The 20,924-nt window shown below is 32.0% G+C and overlaps 1 protein-coding gene across 8 annotated transcripts; it reads left to right on the top strand.

Annotated features, from left to right (window-relative positions):
- The first annotated feature begins 441 nt into the window (after window positions 1-441).
- Window positions 442-18,980, top strand: LOC105225077 (mitochondrial proton/calcium exchanger protein). 8 transcript variants are annotated; one of them, XM_011203412.4, is made up of 6 exons: window positions 442-589; window positions 1,439-1,638; window positions 14,523-16,435; window positions 16,536-16,640; window positions 16,709-16,987; window positions 17,049-18,980. In XM_011203412.4, the coding sequence occupies exons 2-6, from the start codon at window positions 1,554-1,556 to the stop codon at window positions 17,208-17,210; spliced, it is 2,544 nt and encodes an 847-aa protein (XP_011201714.1). In that variant the 5' UTR covers window positions 442-589; window positions 1,439-1,553; the 3' UTR covers window positions 17,211-18,980. The 8 variants fall into 8 exon arrangements, with proteins under 8 accessions (XP_011201714.1, XP_011201709.1, XP_049309874.1 ...); XM_011203407.4 differs by having other exon boundaries at window positions 453-710; XM_049453917.1 differs by having other exon boundaries at window positions 453-710; window positions 1,393-1,638.
- Window positions 18,981-20,924: the final 1,944 nt, after the last annotated feature.

Below are 20,924 nucleotides of genomic sequence, written 5' to 3'. Positions count from 1 at the left end.
ATAACACTGGACTCCACTTCAACTTTTGTATTGCGGAAAAATATTTAAACAACTTTTAACATAACGTAACAACATTAAATGACGTTATAACTTTCGTATGAGGAATAACTCTATGAGTCGTAAAGATATAACTCAATGAGTCATGTGTATCAACATTTCAGGTTTAAATACCATCCAAAAAATGAAGCGACAACCTTCAATAAATACGTCTTCCTACGTCATTTTAATTTGACGTAAGCTCATCAAATATATAAAATAATGTTAATGTTAATAATAAGACAAATGTATTTAGCACCACTTTTAGATGAGCAAATTAGTAAGGGGGTTAAGTAATAGGTTTTATTCCGATATATAGACGTATACATTTTTTGGAGACCAGAAAAATATTTTAATGGAAATTGTACGAGCTGGCAAGCTTCGTTTGTAGCAAAGAATACGGTGAAATGACATGACAAATGGCAAAAGAAAGAAATTGTTGGATCGAGTAACTTCGCTGCCTGTATTTTGGTGATTTTATCATCAGTTTAGAATCGAATGAGTTCAATGAAAATCGAATAAAATTAACATAAAAATCAGAAAACGTTCCAATGTACGGTTTGTAAAATAAATGCAATAAATAAGTTATTGGCTAGAAAACGTGACGGAAATACTGTGAAACGAAAAGAAGCTGCAATCAAAACGCGGTCGCGAATTTAAATAAAATATTTTGTGTAAGAAAGTAATATAAAATATATGCATATTAATGGAAAAATTGTAGATGATGGAATATTTACTATTCTGCTTTAATACTTCGTGTACATGTAAAAGGGAGCAGTAATCTTTTAGTTCTTTGGTTTTGCTCATACTTTTTTGTGTTGTGCACTAAGGGTCCAGCTGGTAGGCTAGTCTGGGGCTAATCAAATGAAAATTTCGCTGTAGTTGTGTAATGCGGCCACTGCCAATCGACCACGTTACCCCACTTCAGCGCTGATTATTTAGCAAAACTTGAGACAGCGAAAATTATGTGCTGATGAAGCAGAACCAAAGCATACGTAAATGGCTACAAATACAATGCATAATAAAATAGAAAAAAATCAAGACATTTGAATTAACTTAAGAGAAAAAGAAGAAAACTTCAAAATTCTGCTTTGAAAAAATTGTAAATTGACAAGGAAAAATGGTAAAGAGCAATAGGAAATATATAAAAATGCGCAAGCTGTAAATTCAGAATACATTTCCATAACTTGAAACCTTCCAATTGCAGAAAGGAAATTTAACCATTACGCGCTTTAAGTTATTAGAAATTATTTGTGCTGATTTTGAAGTTTTTAATTTTTCAGTTGTGAAAATTTGTGCTTATAAAAAATAATAAAAACACGAGAATCGATTTTTACAACGCGACTATTTTGTAAGGAAACTTTGCATTAATAATTACAACAATTATAATATACAATAACAGGCTACAATAATAAACATAAAGCTGGCAAAAAAGAAAAATCGACAGTATATAAGAAATTGTAAACAGAAACGTTTGGATAAAAGGGCAAACAATAAGGGCAACGACAATAATAACAATGAACACATTCGTACGTCATCAGCCGAAAATCCTGCGTAACGGGCAGACCTGGATGACATTCAGCAAAGATGGAAATAGAAAGTGTGAGTAAAAGAATACAACTACAAAAACATAAACAACAATTGTATTTTACAGTGCATTTGCTTGTGTTAAATTTTGCACGTAAAACTTTCCATTCTCTAAGTTTTTTTATATTGGATATTCGTTTTTGTTTGTAGTTATATTTCTATCCCCAATTACCTCATTCCTCGCAGCTTTGCTTTACATACGTTTGCGACGACGCATTGAGCAGCAGCCGATTAGAGCATCAGCTGATTTTTGTGTTATGTGCAAAGTCCGAACAAATTAACAAAATGAATAAGAAATCTTTTTATGCATTTTTTGTAGTTAAAGAGGTTGGTAATGGGCACTGATAAGCGACTTCATTGTTTTTTTAGTTTCAAAACAAATTTGTGCATATGTAAACATTTATGTACATACATACATACATATCGCTCATTTGCTGCAAGACCGGCATAATTCAAAAAACGTGATTTTTGAGTTAATGCTGCAGAATTGTTCGTTATATCATACTTCATGTTGAGTGAAAAATTCATATGAATACCTCTTATATGCTCCGCTTGAGAAGAGGTGTAAGGTTGGAGTCACCGTGTAAGGTTGTAGTAAGTTGAAAACTTTAAACGCGTTTTCTGGCGAATCGATTTTTTTGACTTATGCCAGTCTTGCAGCAAATGAGCGATATGTATGAAAATCTAAGTATAAATTCATATATAAACTTAAACATGTAGAATATGTAGAGTGCTTTTAAATTTAATTCTGCGGGGTTTTATTCCTAATCCTAAATGAGTTATTATAATTATTTGCATGCTGATTAGCATATTCACTTATATACATATGGACATATGTATGTATGTGTTTAAATATTTTAAGTACCCGGTTCTTTCCTCTCTGCTTTTCATCATTTTACTTTTATTATTTTTGCAAAATGGAAGTAAAAACCTCGTTAGATTTGATGTGTTTGGTGTTTTTTTTGTTTTGTTTTGATATTTTTAGCTGTTCAGTGAAATGGCAGTTTTGTGTGAAATGTGCCGATAAAATTTATGTTTTTGTGAATAGTGAGTTCGATTAAGTTTATTATTGTAATTTAAATGGACTCCAAGGAAGATAGGCTTTTGATTGTTGGGCTTAGAAAGGAGGGAAAACCATTCAAAGACAAATAAAAACAATCCTTTTGCATCCTCTAGGGAAATAAAAGAGGAGCTGAAGTTGGGGATCAGCGAAGTATCCATTCGACGACTGATTAATGAAAAATTTAATTCGCGAAGCCCACGAAAGGTGCCTTTGCTCAGTCAAAGACATATCAAAGCCCGATTGCAGTTTGTCATAAACCATTTGAGCTGGCCAATATCAAAATGACGTAATATCCTTTGGACAGATGAGTCCAAAATTGTCTTGTTTTGTGGAGTAGGCTCTAGACAGTATGTTCGCCGACCCCAAAACACTGAGTACTAATCCATATAATAGGTGTTGCCAAGACAGTACCAAAATGTTATTTAGTTCAATTAAGTTAATTAATGAGTTATATTAATTTTTGCAATATTTTTTGTTAACACTGCTATTTCACTGAACATCTCAAATTAGCGCTTTTATTTTATTTTTCGTTCATACTTAAAAAATATAGAATAAAATAATTTCTAAGTCATGCAAAAATAAATAATTTATCACTTCCAAAACATATTTTATTTCATATTGGTCTTTATAATAGAACTAGACCATACAAGTCCTCTGCACAGCAATTTCAATGAACACAGCTATACATGCGGTATATAAAAGTGTTTGTTAAACATTTTTTGATATCTTAAGTTAATTGTTTTTTGTGTTTACATATGTACTCAATATTAATTTTCGTCTTGCATAATTTATTGTTTAAAAATTGTAATCGCTACTTTTTCCGTCTCCCTTTTATTTATATTTCATCGAATTTTTCATTTTACAAATATACATAAGCATATTTACATATACTTTTACTTTTAATTTTTTCTCTATAGTTCGTGTAATAGAAATTCTCACCTTCAATAGGTTCAAGAACGCTTATGTGTATTTGAGTTGACTTGTTGCCAAGAAAATGTCAAGTAGCGGGGAAAGAACAATTGCAAATCTTCTGCTAACTAGACGTGTGAAAGTGGCACATATTTTATACACATGCATATGTACATATGTGTACATACTTATGTAAAGAGTATATAGCCTTGCGTGAACCTCCGCTTAAATGATAATCCCTTAACAAATAGATAATATCTCTAACTATTCAAATAAACAGTAAATATGAGTATAATTACATGTGAAGATTAAGAAGAAATTAAGAATTTTTCTTTTCTATTCTGTTTTGTTTTTACATTCATAGTATATTTTAAATGTGACATCATCTTACGTACCTTTGTTACAACTTGGCAGTAGCAAGACAGCAGAGAAAAATTAGATATTTTAGCTAACAAATTCATTTATTCAAGTGTTTTATATAAATATTGCATTCAATATGGGAAATTTTCAATTCTGCTGCTTATTACGAAGTCAACTCATAACACTTTATGATAACAAATTGGCTGCTCAATTCTCAAACAAAAGTTTTGCCACTTTGAGGCCATAAATCTTGTTTTTTCAATAAATTATATGTTTTATTTTTAACTCCTTGTAAAAGGTTAACGCTTCTTCTGTTATAACTGATCTGTATTGCATATAAAAAACCACGCTATCTTAAATTTTTAACTAAATTTGACACAAAAGCATTTATTGTGCGAACGCTGAATAAGGAAATTGTTTTTGTGCCGTCAATACATAATTCAAACTGAGTAATTATGCAGTGTCTTTTCTTTTATGTACTAAATTTTTAATTTTTAAACATTTTAAAATTAATTACTTGAATTTGTCTCACAAAAAACAATGAAATGAAATGACTGTCATGGCATCTTGTGCACGTTTGCAATTCGTGTGAATTCTCATATTAAATGCTTATACTTACATATATGTATGTATGTACATATGTATATAAAACCTTATTGTTGTATACTATATTAATCCATGAAAAAAGTGAATTTTATTGACCACACAACAGCTGTTCAAACTGCCGCGTCCATTGACATTTGTGAAAGAAATGCGTCGCAAATGTGTTGTGGTGTTGACTGCAGGGAGGGCGGCGCAATAGCGCTGCCTCTAGTTATTAGCTTGGTTCAGTGGTCGCTAAACGTAGACGAATTGACGCCAATAATAGTACAACATGCAAGCGATTATACGTACATATGTACATATATACATACATACATGTGTGCAAGTACATAGCATGTTATATGTAGACACGTTGCATGGGCAGTTATATTTCTTTCTACTATTATCACAATGTAGAACGTTAGTTGAAATTTGTGTGATTTAAATGCTTGAATGTTTTAATATTTATAAAAAATTTTAAATTGCCTATTGCCCTAACATTTTAGCTGTTAGGAAACAGAATGATGCCTGGCTTGTTGTTATACGATTTCTATTTATGTATATACACTTGCATACATATATACATAAGTGTAATTTAATCAATTAACTCATAAATGTGTACAATATTCCATATCTAATTCAATTTGAGATACCACTTAATCTCCGTTCATGCGTAGCCTTCAGTCAACTGTTAAAATTCTTCTACATTTGTTTTGTTATGAAACTTCTTTATGTCATTTGCATGCATTCGTTCTGTAAATTCTTGTTTGACATGAAAATGTCACTTAATAGTTGTGAAAAATTATAAAAAATTAATTTTAAAGAAAATAATTATCAAGGGTTTTCCTCTCTTTCCATCACCATCTACTCTCCTCTTTGGGCCCCAACTTGTGTGTGACTTGCTCTATTGAAGTTAGGTGCAAAAATAATGTTCATATGTGTGTAACATTCCACAACTACTAACTAGAATATAAATATAATATTACAGAACTACTTTTGGAGCTTAATGTAATTATTTTCATGTAAACATACATATGTACATACATACATATTACATTAGGATGTCCGAAACAAGCTGTTTAGTTTTAATTTAAGCCGTGCTTAAATCATTTTTCAAAGTCTTACAGATTTTTTCATAAAAACTTCCCTTAAAAATTATACGTTGTTAGTTATGAAACAAATTCATGAACATTCATGCAGGTAATTCATACATTTTGTGTTGCTCATACGACATGGTGTACTATATAGTTACATAATAGCCCTATATACATACTTTACCTATACTTATTCTAATCGTACTCTTGATTCTAACTTAGTCTTACTCTTATATTTAATTACCTATGCTTACTGTTATTTAAACTACTCCCACTCACACTTTACATACTTTCTCCAACTCTACACCCACACGTTCTCCCCCACACTAAACATACATACAACATATTCCCGAACATACATTGTTACCTCTACTCTCTCTTACACTCATTAATATTATTGTAAAATAGTTAAGCTTATAGCTATTAAGAATTTTTGTAAAGAGTTAGTTGAATAAAGACACTTGATAGAAGAAAACATTCAACATCGTTTCTGGCGCAGTCGATTGCGAACCTGACACGCACTGCAAATTTAAAGTAAAAAGTTTTGAAAAAAAATTTAAAATAAAAAGTTTTGAAAAAAAAAATTTAAAAACAAAAAGTTAATTACATAAAAACATAACGTTCGAAAAGAACACGTGTTTTAAAATCAAATTTATTGTGATTAACGTGACTCGAAAAGAGGAAATCTGAAGAACTTATATATTTTCGGAAAGAAAATTTAAGAAAAATAAATTACTTAAAATAAAATAAAAATAAAAAGTAATGAAAACGACAAAATGTCTCCATAAGAACTTTTGTTATATTGAAGCCCAAAAGAAATTAAAAAAATTTTTTTTCGATATAAGTGTAAGAAAAGAAAAAAACTGTAAACAAGAAGCCGTTTCAACAGTAAATAATCCGTTTTAGAGAGAAATCATTCTACGAGTATTTGAATAATTTCTGGCACTCAAAGAGAGCTTACGGCAGAACAGAAAAAAGTAACCAAATCAAAATTAAAGAATAAAAAGCAGGAACAACAAGAGAGGTATTGCCGTTATTAAATGACAACGAAGGCAGTAAGAAAAAGGAAACTGCAAAAACAAATCAGAGCAGTACAACGCTTGCATGGAGATGTAGAGCAGAAAAGAACAGCACATTTTTTTCCCCCTCTCGTCAAGATCAAGGTCACCTTCATCAACGCTGCAGCAAATTTTGGAAGGAGAAGCAATTGGAAGTCAAGAGAAAGTTCGTCACACTTATGTACATATATATAGGTGCATATGGATACGTATGTATATAATTTGCATTAAAAGCAATACAAACACACCGTTGTGTACATACCAATTAAAGCTCGTAGTTTTAAGAAAGTAAAGTTTATCTATTTATTTGGCATCTTATTTAATTTAGTTTAGCAAATATGGATAGTTTAAACATTAACGAAAAATTTAAGCTCATTTCCACCAACATAAATAGCATTCCTCCATATGACGGAAACAGAGATGCACTATTAAATTTTGTACAGCGTATAGATTACATGTGTCCAATGTTAGACAGTTTTACTGATGAAGAATATAAAATTCTGTTAGTTGGCCAGATTAAAGATAAAATTATTGGAAGTGCTAGAAGATCAATTTTAATTAATGGAAATCCACTTTCATGGCCAGAAATAAGAAAAGTCCTTATAGATAATCATGGCGAAAAGAATTCAGTCGATGAACTTATTGACAAAATTAGAATTTGTAGATGTACTTCTACAATTGAAACTTTTTATAATTCCCTTAATACTTTATTATGTCGGTTAAATAACGCATCAACTTTTTGTGACAATAGCTCTTCTAGTATAAATAGTGAAAGCAATGCTAGGATTGCTTTAAACTCATTTAAATATGGTTTACCCGAGCCTGTCAAAAGCATTATTGTAAGCAGGAATCCAAAAACTTTAAAAGACGCATATGAAATTATAAAATCAAATGGTTACTTGAACTATAAACATCACCAAACAGCTCATGGAAAGAATAATTGTGAACATACTCGTTATGTTAATAACATGAATTTTTCTTCTCATAGGCAACATAATAATTATAACAGAGAAGCTAATATGAGCAATTATGTTAATCAACAGAATAGTCAGCTATTTAATTACAGCAATAGAGCAAACGATACATTTAGTCAACAGCATAGACAACAGAACAGCAACAATAACATTAATAACAATCAGCGACAAAATAACTCAAACAGTGCAACACTAAACTCTTCTACTCAACCCAGTTTTAATAGCAACTACAGCAACCAAACATACAGAACTAATCGCAACTCGAGTAGTTTTTTTAATCAGAATAATAGTAACAATAATGCACGACTGTTAAATAACAGAAGTAATAATCGTTTTCGCAGTGAAACAGGCATAGAGCCTATGGAAATAGGAGTCCATGAAAACGAACAAAATTTTCAATTAGAGGGCCAAGGAAGTTACCCTATATAACAATTGAAACAAACGTGAGAAAACTTAAGTTCATAATAGATACAGGTGCAGAATTTAGTATCATAAACCCAAATATCTGTAATCCCAAATGGAGAATAAAATCACCTTTTATTACTTTAAAAGTTATAAATCGAACTGTTACTACAGACGTACAGTATAGCTTTCCATTGTTTAAAGAATTTCATAAACCAAATTTTAATGTTAATTTCCTAGAATTTAAATTTCATAACTACTTTGATGGTTTAATAGGTAACAATATATTGCTTAATTTGAGTTGTAAAATCGACTACGAGAATAGAGTTTTAATAACCAAAGATGCATCATTACCAATTTATTTTTGCGAAGAAGAAGAATTAACAGTAGATGATTATCAAAAAAATAAACATTTGGAAATATTTATTAATGAAGAAAAAGAAATAGTAGAACATTCGTCACTTAGTATGTTTCCTAATCATTTAAATTCTAAAGATCAAGAAGTTTTAAAGACTGTTATAAATAAGTTTAAAGATATTTTTTATAAAGATGGTGAAAACTTATCTTTCAGTAGTGAAATTCGTCATCGAATAAATACAAAAACTGATACTCCTATATATAGTAAACTGTATAGGTACCCTGTCATACATCGGGCAGAAGTGGACAGGCAAATACAGGAAATGCTAGCGCAAAATATTATCTCTCCGAGTTGTAGTCCTTACAATTCCCCATTATGGGTTGTGCCCAAAAAACCAGATAACAGTGGTAAGCAAAAATGGCGAATTGTAATTGACTACAGAAAACTAAATGAACAAACAGTAGACGACAAGTTCCCACTTCCAAATATAGAAGATTTATTTGATAAGTTGGGAAAATGCTGTTATTTCAGCACAATTGATCTTGCTAAGGGATACCACCAAATTGAAGTTCACCCCGACGATAGGGCTAAGACAGCTTTTTCAACTGCAAGTGGCCATTACGAATTTAATCGGATGCCATTTGGCCTTAAAACAGCCCCTGCAACTTTTCAACGATTAATAAATCATGTATTAAGAGATCATATAAATAAAATTTGCGTTGTATACCTAGATGATATTTTGATATTTTCAACAAGTTTTCAGGAACACATAGAGTCCATTAAAAAAATATTTAGCACTTTACGAGATACAAATTTAAAGATACAAATAGATAAATGTCATTTTGCTGCATTGACCACAAAATTTTTAGGACACCTTGTAACAGGTGAAGGTATTAAACCTGATCCCTCAAAAATTGAAGCAATAAACAGAATGCAACCACCTTCAAACATAAAGGAAATCAAAAGATTTTTAGGAATCACCGGTTATTACCGCAAATTTATGCGAGACTATGCGAAAGTTGCATTCCCCATGGTTCGTCTTTTAAAGCAAAATGCTGTATTGGATTATAGAAGCCAAGAATTCCTAAATTCATTTGAAACGTTAAAAAAACTTATTACTAGTGAGCCAGTGTTACAAGCCCCAGATTTTAATAAAAAGTTCATCCTTACAACTGATGCTTCACAATTCGCAATTGGGTCAGTTTTAAGCCAACAAGGCCACCCAATTTGCTACGCGTCTCGAACGTTGTCTGACCATGAAATTCGTTACTCAACCATAGAAAAGGAAGCACTTGCTGTTGTCTGGTCAGTGAAATATTTTCGCACATACCTGTACGGTCGCAAATTTCTAATTCAGACTGACCACCGACCATTAGTTTGGCTACATAATATTAGAGAACCAAATATGAAACTACAAAGGTGGAAAATCCTACTTAATGAGTACGACTTTGATATATCGCATATTAAAGGCAAAGATAACACAGTCGCTGATGTTCTAAGTAGATACTGTGTAAAAGATGAAGTTAAACATTTAGGAAATGTAAATATTTTTAATAGCCAATTACGTAAAGAAAACCAAGTTAATAGAGAAAGTGATGAACGAGTTGACATTATGTCAACAGCTGCAACAATACATAGCGCATTTGAAGATAACTTGGATTATATATTTATAACAGAAAAAGCAATCAATTATTACAAAAATCAAATATACTTAAGTTATGGAGAGAAAGAAAAATGTGTAGTAAAAATTGTAAACAAAAAGATTCAAAATCATGTAGAAATTACTCCGGAATCTGATCTTTACAATATTATGCAAGGTATAATAATAGACAAAGGCATCATGTGTATCTATTGCGAAAATGATGATCTTTTTATCGCGTTTCAAAGTGTTTTTGTTCGTAAATTCGGTAACAGGTCTTTGACATTGTATCGATCAAATATGAAGCTAATTGAAATTACTGACAAAAACGATATATTGACTATCATTGAAAATGAGCATCTTCGAAATAACCACCGAGGCATACAAGAAGTATTTTTAGAGTTAAAGAATAAATACTTTTACCCGAAGCTTTATAAAACAATAACACTTTATATTAATAATTGTTCAATTTGCACTATAGCTAAGCACGACAGAAATCCCCTAAAACTTCCCTACCAAATTACAGAAACCCCTACACACTTTAATGACATAGTCCATATAGACATTTGGTACCCTTGTAGGAATAAAATGTATCTCACCACCATAGATAAATTCTCAAAGTATGCAACATTTCATAAATTAAATGATAGAAATTGGATTGCAATAATAGCAGCTTTAAAAGAACGTATTTTATTTTTAGGGAAAATGAATAAACTTATCTTCGATAACGATCGTTGTATATTACACAGCGCTGTTAAATTATTTTTAAGTGAACAAAATATTGAGTCTCACGTAACTACGCCGTACCTAAAGACAGGTAATTCTGACATTGAAAGATTACACGGTACACTTAATGAGCATCTAAGGGTATTAGAAGCAGACACTAGCCATAAAACGAAAGATTTGGACGACAAACTTTTTGAAATTTTTAACGCATATAATAGAACAATTCATTCTACCACAAAAAAGCGACCAATTGATTTTATAATAAAAAACTTTGATAAAGAAGAGATAAATGAACTATGTAAAGAGTTTGAACAACAAAAAATTCAAAGAGTAAATAAATTGAATAAAAGTAGAAAGGCTGAACCAAATCAAATAGAAAACATTGTATTTAATAGGCAAATTGCGAAAACTAAACCTAAATATAAGAAACTTGAAAATTATTATCGCCAAGGTAATTATGTTGTGGATTCTTCGAATAATAGAAAAATAAAATATTACAAAAGTCAATTTAAACGAAAATATAATTTGAATAATGAAAATGTTAACTAATTTTATTGTAACTTCATTTAATTTAAATTTAAAATAATTTGTAATAAAACTAAATACCCTGTAAACTAAATATTTGCGAGGACACAAATAACTTAAGGGTGGAGGAGTTACATAATAGCCCTATATACATACTTTACCTATACTTATTCTAATCGTACTCTTGATTCTAACTTAGTCTTACTCTTATATTTAATTACCTATGCTTACTGTTATTTAAACTACTCCCACTCACACTTTACATACTTTCTCCAACTCTACACCCACACGTTCTCCCCCACACTAAACATACATACAACATATTCCCGAACATACATTGTTACCTCTACTCTCTCTTACACTCATTAATATTATTGTAAAATAGTTAAGCTTATAGCTATTAAGAATTTTTGTAAAGAGTTAGTTGAATAAAGACACTTGATAGAAGAAAACATTCAACATCGTTTCTATATGAATATGGTTTAAATTTTAAATGAAGAGCATGCTTATATTGGATCTTTTTTTTAGGGCAAAAACTATAACTACAAAAAAAATCAATTTGTGAAAATAACGGACACCTTAATATACATATATCTCTTTCTGAAATTTATGTGAATATTCCCTTAGGCTCGTGTTTACTTAACGTTGACATAATAAAGATAACACGTAGAAAAAATAAATAGAAAGACAGTAGGTGCTAATTGCTGATAATTCATGGAATTGTTAAATATGGGGAAATTGTTAGACATTTCTGTGTTTACCTATAGGAATTCGTGGTCGCTTGAGTAAATATCTAATTAAGCCGCACAGCATTTCCTGACCATTTCCAGCTGTTATCAGCTTCTATTTTCGCATTATTGCTGTTATGATTATTATTATTATTGTTATTACTGTTGTTTTTATCATTTTTAACTCTTTATTTGGTATAATGATTATGGTGAATTATGGTAGCCATATGAAATTTCTAATCTCAAATATATACTTACATATTAATTTAATTTATGATTATTATTAACAAATAAAGAATAATGGCGGAAAAACATAAAGATTATAGCGAAAGTTTCTCGAATAAAGTAAAAGGTTTTAATAATTCGCTTGACTGAACAATTTCTGAATTTAAAATTAAGTAGCTTTTAACTTCACAACTAGGGAATCTTCAGTCGTTCTTCCTTTTCGCTGCTTGGCGCCACCTGTAGATTCTAAGTGTAGCCAGGTCCTCTTTCACCTGATTTTCCCAACGGAGTAGAGGTCTTCCTCTGCTTCCCCCGGCGGGCACTGTGTCGAATACTCTCGGATCTAGAGTGTTTTCATCCATTCGGACGACATGGCCTAGCCAACGCAGCCGCTCATGTCATCGTTCCATCGACTGCGGTATTCGCCGTTGGCAATGTGCAAAAAACCATAAATCTTCTGCAGAACCTTTCTCTCGAAAACTCATAACGTCGTCACTCATCAGATCTTGTCATCGTAGATGCCTCTGCACCATATAACAGGACGGGGATTATGACCGTTCCCACGACAGTCGGGTCTACGTAACCGGAATGGATCCGGATTTTTATCCGGCCAAGGACGGTCAACTCGGCAGAATTCTGCCGCTACAACAACAACAACTACAGGGATTATGAGTGACTTGTAGAGTTTGGTCTTTGTTCGTCGAGAGAGGACTTTACTTCTCAATTGCTTACTCAATCCGAAGTAGCACCTGTTGGCAAGAGTTATTCTGCGTTGGATGTCGATGCTGACATTGTTGTCGGTTAATGTTGGTTCCAAGATGGACGAAATTCTCGGCCGGCAATCTATCTGCCCCCGTCGCTTTGTTGTTCTTCAGGCGGGTAATTACTATTCGATTGCCCCTGTCGGCCAGCTTGTCAAGTTCTTCATACTCACGCATTTCGGCCCTTCTATTGTTTTATCTGGTAATGCGTCTCGCTTCCCTCTTCCACTCTCAATATCTATACCATCCCGCACGTCTTGTGATCGATTGTAACGTAGCGAGGTAGGCAGTTTGTTTTCTCTACACAGCGGCATGGCACTGCTCATCGTACCATCTGTTCTTCTGCCTTTTTCGAAAAACCAATGGTTTCGTTTGCAGCTGTACGTAAAGAGTTTGAAATGCTGTCCCACAGTTCCCTTAAACCGAGTTGCTGATGAGTGCCCTCAGAGAGCAGGAGTGCAAGTCGTGTAGAAAACCGTTTCGCTGTCCTTCTCTGTATATGTTGACGGGCGTGCTTTACTGCACAGAAGCGGGTGCGTGTCTTTAGTTGTCCGAGTCAAAGCTAGGACCTCGGAGCGTACGTGCGCCTATCACAACATGGTCGATCTGGTTGGCGGCTTTTAAATCCGTAGATAGTTTGATGAATATTCATCGATTTTTGTGCCTTCCCATCTATCACATGGATTTACAACGGCCCAGCATTCTGATGAATTCCAGGATGTTTACATATTACTTACCGTTCCAAACACGATTAGATCCTCGACAACAACTCTTGGCCGGGTAAAATCCGGGTCAATTTCGATACCGGAGAACCGGCTATTGAGGAAATTCATGAAGGTTTGGGATTTTGCTTAGCGCTATTCAGACAATGTGCACCTTCTTCCGATATATAGAACCAATGGGTTTTGTTGCTCTTTCTAAAAGCAGGTGCTTCAGAGTTTCCGGCTTCATGTCGCAAAACCGGCAGATTGCGCAATACATATGTACATATTTACATATGCATGTATATGGATTTCTTGAGCTAGCCGGTATATGGTATGTGTCTGGGAAGGTTTTGAACCTTGTGAGGTTGTAACGTCTCATTAGTAACCACGCCTGTCACATGACTGTAGATCCAGTATCTTTGCCTGTCCTCTTTCCTTCGGAATAGCTGCTTTATGCATCCTTTATTTTGTGTCAACCCATGGCGAAACAAAGTTTCGGACACACCATTCTACCACGACAATCGGGTCTACGTAACCCAAACGGATCCGGATTTTTATCCGGCCAAGGACTGTCAACCCGGAAGTAATCTTCCAAATTACTTCAGTAATGTTTTCTGCCGCTACAACAACAACAATGTGCTGTAGACACGTTAAGTTCTCGGTTACCCTTTTGTGACCCGTCACCTAGTTAAGTCCCGGACAGAAGGCCGTTTAGTAGTGCTATGCATTTCTGCACCTTTGTTTATCCTTTCTAAAGATTAAAAGATGATTGTAAATATTTTCTTTTGCAGACTCCACACCACAATATTTACCCCGCTATGCGCTGCGACGACTCAATGGCAGTTCGGCAAGTTCAAGTTTATGGACGGGCGGCAGTTGTACAGGTGCACAAGTTGGAATGCAGTCAATGTTGCTTTCCCGTTGGAATGATATCAGTGAATCCAGTTATCACACTGAGAACAGCGGATTGTATTACACAACCAGAAAATTCCATTTATCACGTCGTTTAGGTGAAAATGCTTCGTCAAAAGTTGAAGTGACCGTCAAAACGATGAAGGAGAAACAAAAAGAAAAGGTCGAAGAGATCATAAAGGAAGCAAGCGCGCCGGCAGTCACTAAAGCGGTCGGTGAACCAGTAGAAACTGGAAAAGCAGTTGCTACTGAGCCACCAAAGGCGGTTATCGCTAAAAAGCCGTTGGGCACACGCATCTGGGAAGAATTGGTGCATTATTATCATGGATTCCGGTTGCTTTTTATCGATATAAACATTTCACGTAAACTACTGTGGCGTATACTTAATGGAAAGACGCTAACGCGTCGTGAGAATAAACTACTTTTGCGCACCACCTCTGATCTGTTCCGACTGATACCCTTTTCGGTGTTCCTAATCGTGCCGTTCATGGAATTGCTCTTGCCATTCTTTATACGTTTCTTTCCGGGCATGTTACCGTCCACGTTCCAGACCGCCAAGGATCGCGAAGACAAACTGAAACAATCACTGCAAGTACGTCTCGAGATGGCGAAATTCTTACAAAAAACACTGGACGAAATGGCTGTGCAGCATAAGGATCACAAAAGTGAGGATGCCAAACAATTTGCTGAATTCTTCGAAAAGATAAAGGATCCCAAAGAGCACGTAACGATTGAAGAGATCATCAAGTTCGCCAAACGTTTCGAGGATGAAGTCACATTGGACTCATTGTCACGCGAGCAATTGGCCGCTTTGTGTCGCGTGCTCGAGCTTAACACCATGGGCACCAGCAACTTGCTACGCTTTCAATTGCGCGTTAAATTGCGTTCGCTTGCCGCTGACGATCGCGTAATTGCGCGTGAAGGTGTCGACGCATTGGATCTATTTGAATTGCAGCAGGCTTGCAAGGCGCGCGGTATGCGTGCCTATGGGCTGACATCGGAAAAGTTGCGCTCACAGCTACAGGAATGGATTGATCTGTCGCTAAATGAAAAGGTACCACCGACGCTACTCTTACTCTCACGTGCACTACTGATTTCCGAAGAAGCCGCCACGACGCATAAACTGGTCGAGACACTTCGTGTACTACCCGAAGCAGTGGCGACAAAGACGAAGGAAAAGATTGGCGAAAGCGAAGGTAAAATCGATAACAAAACCAAGATTGAAGTGCTTAAAGAAGAAGAGCGTAAAATTAAGGAGGAGCGTGAGGAAGAACGCGAGGCTGAAAAGGCCAAATTGGAGGAGGAGAAGGCAAAGGCAAGCGAAGAATTGCTCAGCAAAGTACCCTATTCTAGCACTTCGTCTATCACTGAGGAGCGTAAACAAGCAGAAGCCAGCAATAATATATCCTCAAAAGACGTGGAATTACTGTCCGATGCACTAAAATCATTGTCGACGGATAAGAAGATGATGGTTGAGAAAGAGACACTGAAAGATCTCAAAGAGGAACTTGAAGATTACAAGGAAGATGTGGAAGAATTGCGTGAGGTGCGCAATGTGGTGAAGGAACCAGTGCACGAGAGTCGCGCGGCGAAATTGCTCTTCAAGAAGGTGAATAGCATGATAGGACACTTGGATAAGGTGTTAGTGGATTTGGAGAAGAAGCGCGAAAGTAAGCAAAAGAAAATTAAAGCAAGCACGGAAGAAGTTTTGGCTGGACCATTACAAAGCCAGGAACTTGCGCAAGACGAGGACACGGTGCACATCGAAGAGCTTATGAATACTATAAAGAAGGTATGTGAATTAAACCAAAACATCCGAAGTTACAATCTTCATCATGTGTTTTTGTATGTCTTTCCTCTCCTTTCCTTTCCTGCATCTTCCCAAACTACAGTTGCAAAAGACTTCCGATGAAACACGCTTGAAGCAAATCGAAAAAGTGCTAAGCAAAATCGATGCCGACAAAGATGGCTTGATCACCGTGGATGAAGTGCTGAACGTGAGTATTGAATACCGTTGCTTAATATTTAAACACTTATTTATTATTTATTTATGCTCACTGTATAGGTCGTTGAAGCGATCAGTCGCGAAAACGTGAACTTGTCAGACAAACAAATCGAGGAATTGGTGACATTGCTCGATAAGGAGAACATCATAGAGGCGGAGGAACGCTTGGAGAAGGCCATTGCGAAGAGCATTAAATTGGCAGAAAAACAAATTAAAGATCAACAAAAACTGGTAGAAGAACAGAAGACCGCAGATGTGCTGAAGGACACTGCACCAGAGCTGAAGGATAATGCCAAGGACTTGAGCGCAGATTCTCAAACGAAGGTTTTAAAAACTGAGGTAAATTAACTAATAAATAGTAAATGCAATAACATGTAATATGTTCCACATTTATTTACAGGTGAGCAACGAAAAGAGTCCACTCTTGGAGGCCGCAGAAAAGCAAAAGGAGAAGATACTCCCGAAGAATGATATATCCGCGCAAATACCACAACAGCCGCTACCCGCACCACCACCGCCACCAACAGCGACCCAAGTGAATCCAAAAGATAAAATGCTATGATTTGAGGATGATGGTGATAAACCCAAAAAACAAACCCCAGATAACAGTCGTCGAAGCAAGTAAAATTGTGTTGAAAGAAAAACAAGACAAAACATTAGGAAAAAACAACATTTGACGACTTGGTTGTTTTTAGGGCATAAAATGTGATGTGTAAGCGTGAGTGTGTGCTGTGTGATAATGAAAAATGTGACTTAGATGATTGTTGGCGGACTATTGTGGAAAATAAAACTGGAAAGGTGTAAAGTTAGTTATTGAAGAGAGATGAAATTTAGTTCGGTGTTGCGATGAGCAAGCTTAAATGATAACAGCTCTTAATGAAACTGATGCGATGGAAGGCATTTAAAAGCATTTGCTGCACAAATATTAATTAAGAAAGTGGAGGAAGACAATATAATAATAACAATAAGTGGAAATGAAGAAATACTATTATCTCTTGTTTTTATTATTATTATTGTTTGAACATTCGCTTTGTTGCGTCGCAAGTGCTTTTAAATAGTTTCCAATGTCAAAAGATTGCCTCTCTAAGCAGCATGCCTATTATTTATCACAACCAAAATTCTAATTTTATTAATTCCAAGAATTCAAATTGTTTTGTAAGCTGTAACGTCATGTATTTGCAGTAGAAGAATGCTAATAAATTTATAAAACTAATTTTGTGCTTATTTTTGGCAGTTCTTTATTTATAAACAAAATCGATAACAAATAACTTTGACAGTCCGCTGGCAAATGTGACATTAGGCAATAAAAATGGAATTTTTTGCAAAAACGCATAAAGTATTTATAACATCTTTCACTGTTGTTGCTGTCGGTCTGCTTACAAAACTCAACCACAAATTCTGAGGCTGTAAAATTACATAAACATATTAAAACTTTTTAAATTTATTTTAATTTTTTATTTGCTTTGTAACTTCATGTGTGTTGTATAAATTAAATTATATAAAGATATTGTAAAAATTTTGATACTAAATGTAAACAATGTATATGAAAGTTGGTTAATATACATACAGAAAGAAAATCAGTAAAATCCATGCAAAACAACTACAACAAATTGTAAACTGCTCCAAATATTAGCAATTGGAGTAAGTACTTAACTGCTAGATATTGTAATTTAATATTTAAAAGCAAACAGTTTAAGTAAAAAATATATAAGTGATCTAAATATAAATGGTGAAATCGGTGGGTTAGTGCTAAAACATATAAAATATGTGTATGTACATAGTTACTAAGTTTGTTCAACTTTATTCACAATGGACGAAAAGTAACGCTCGACTTCAAAGCTGTTTAATTTTCTTATGTAATTGCTTTGTTTTCTATTCGCTGATATGCATAAAGTGCTATTGTTATTAACAATATAATTTAAATTAATTTTTTTCAATAAAAAAATATTTTTCAGTGCTTCACGATATCATTGATATATCCCACAGAATTGCTGCCTCAAGTCGGTATTATATAGCTTTGCAAAATGTATGTATGCCCACGGTTTCGAGTAGTAACAATAAAAGCCCCTAAAATTGTAAAATGGGTTCCTAAGCATTAACTGACAACAACAAAACAAATTAATATGTATAATATATGCAATTGCTTTAGTTGTGCTACAGCTACTAAACATACCAATTTATGTACATATGTGTATGTTTGTGTATATGTATAACCGCGATACTTCGATGCACATGAATTTATGCTTTAATTTTAATTATTTGTAAATTACAAACTTGTATATTATGAAATTCTAATGATATAATTGAGTACAATAAAAACGACATCTAAAAACACGAAGATAAAATTATTTTTTTTTCGCACTGGAATACGCTAATATTGTTTTGTTATTTATGTATATTTACAGTTGACATTTGGTTACTCTGATTGAACAAGACAGCTCATGCGCTTTGTCCATAATGAGTACTGATTTGGCTCCTAGCATATAGTATGTAGTTCACAGGAATTGAGTGTGGGAGGGTGAACGCATTGCTTTGTATCATAATAGCAGCATGCAGAGCTTGTGTTAGATTTCTTAAAGTGAGGTTAGATTCCTTACAGTGTGAAATCAGGAAAGATCAGTTTTAATTCTAAAATTCAATGTTTTTGGAGTTTTTAGCAAAAAATGTCTTTTTCAATTGTATTGAGAGGTTAATATCGCTCTATTTTTCTGAAAAGTGTTACACAGTTGAGATACTACTGTGTTGTTGTGGTAGCGATGTACTTACATATGTACATAAATAACAATCCTATCATTTTGTATGGACTGATAGAATTCTAAATTCTAAATAAAGTTTTACATTAAAAAAAAATGATACAATTAAAAAAAAAATTAATAAAAGTAAAAATTAAAAAATAAAATAAAATAAAATAAAAATAATAAAACTAAAAAAAAAAAAATAAAAAATAAAAAAAATTAAAAAAAAAATATAACTAAAAAAAAATAAAAATAAAAAAACTAAAAAAAATAAAAAAATTAAAAAAAAATAAAAAAAAAAATAAAATAAAAAAAAATAAAAAAAATAAAAAAAAAAACCAAAACTTAAATTTAAAAGTTAAAAAAAAATAAATAAGTAAAACAATTTAAAATTTAAATAATAAAGAAAATAAATAAAAATAAAAAAAATTAAAAAAAAAATTAAAATAATATTAAAAAATATAAAAAAAAAATTAAAACATTAAATAGAAAATAATGTATGTATGTACATACACATGTTTAAGATTAAAAAGAATTAAAAATTTAAATGGAAATAAAAAATATTTAAAAAAAATATAAAAAAAAAAATAAATAAAAAATATTAAAAAAAATAAAAAATATTAAAAAAATAAAAAACATTTAAAAATTAAAAATAAAATTAAAATAACAATAAAAAATGGAAAAAAACATAAAAAAGATTAACAAATTAAAAAAAAAATAAAAGAAATTAAAAAATAAAAAACTATACAATTAAAAAATAGTAACAAAAAATTTTAAACAACTTTTTTTTTTTAATATTAAAAAATTGAATAAAAAAGAATATGCAAATGTATAGAATTAAAAAATAAAATAAAATAAAAAATAATAATAACAAATAAAAAAAAGACAGTATGAAAAGAAAAAAATACACAGATTTAAAAGATAATAAATAATATTTTTTCATATCAACAATATTAAAATAACGAACAAATTAAAAGCAAATAAAAAATGTAAAAATATATATAAAATTAAAGAAATTCAACATAAAAAATGAACAAAATTAAGGAAATAAAAGAATATAAATATAAAAATATTAAAAAAGAAAATTAAAAAATAATAAATAAAACATCTAAAAAAATAAAAAAATTAAATAAAAGTATAAAAAAATAAAATTATAAAAATAGAAATTAAAACAAAAATTGAATAAAATAGTCAAAGAAAAATTAAACAATAAAAAAATAAAAATTGTAAATATTATAAAAAAAATTAAATAAATATTATAAAAAAAATTAAATAAAAATTATAAAAAAAATAAATAAAATTAAAAAAAATAAATAAAATTAAAACAAAATAATTAAAATAAAAAAAAATAAATAAAATTAAAAAAAAATAAATAACATTAAAAAAAAATAAATAAAATTAAAACAAAAATTAAATATTAACAATTTTATTTAATATTTGTTTTAATTTCTATTTTTTAAATTAAACAATAAAAATAAAAAAAAAATTATAAAAAAATAAATAAAATAAAATTATAAATAAAAATAAAATAGTTAAAGAAA

Source organism: Bactrocera dorsalis, chromosome 3, assembly GCF_023373825.1.
Source record: "Bactrocera dorsalis isolate Fly_Bdor chromosome 3, ASM2337382v1, whole genome shotgun sequence".
In the NCBI taxonomy this organism is placed as follows: domain Eukaryota; kingdom Metazoa; phylum Arthropoda; class Insecta; order Diptera; family Tephritidae; genus Bactrocera; species Bactrocera dorsalis.
This window is presented reverse-complemented; position numbering and strand designations above follow the sequence as displayed.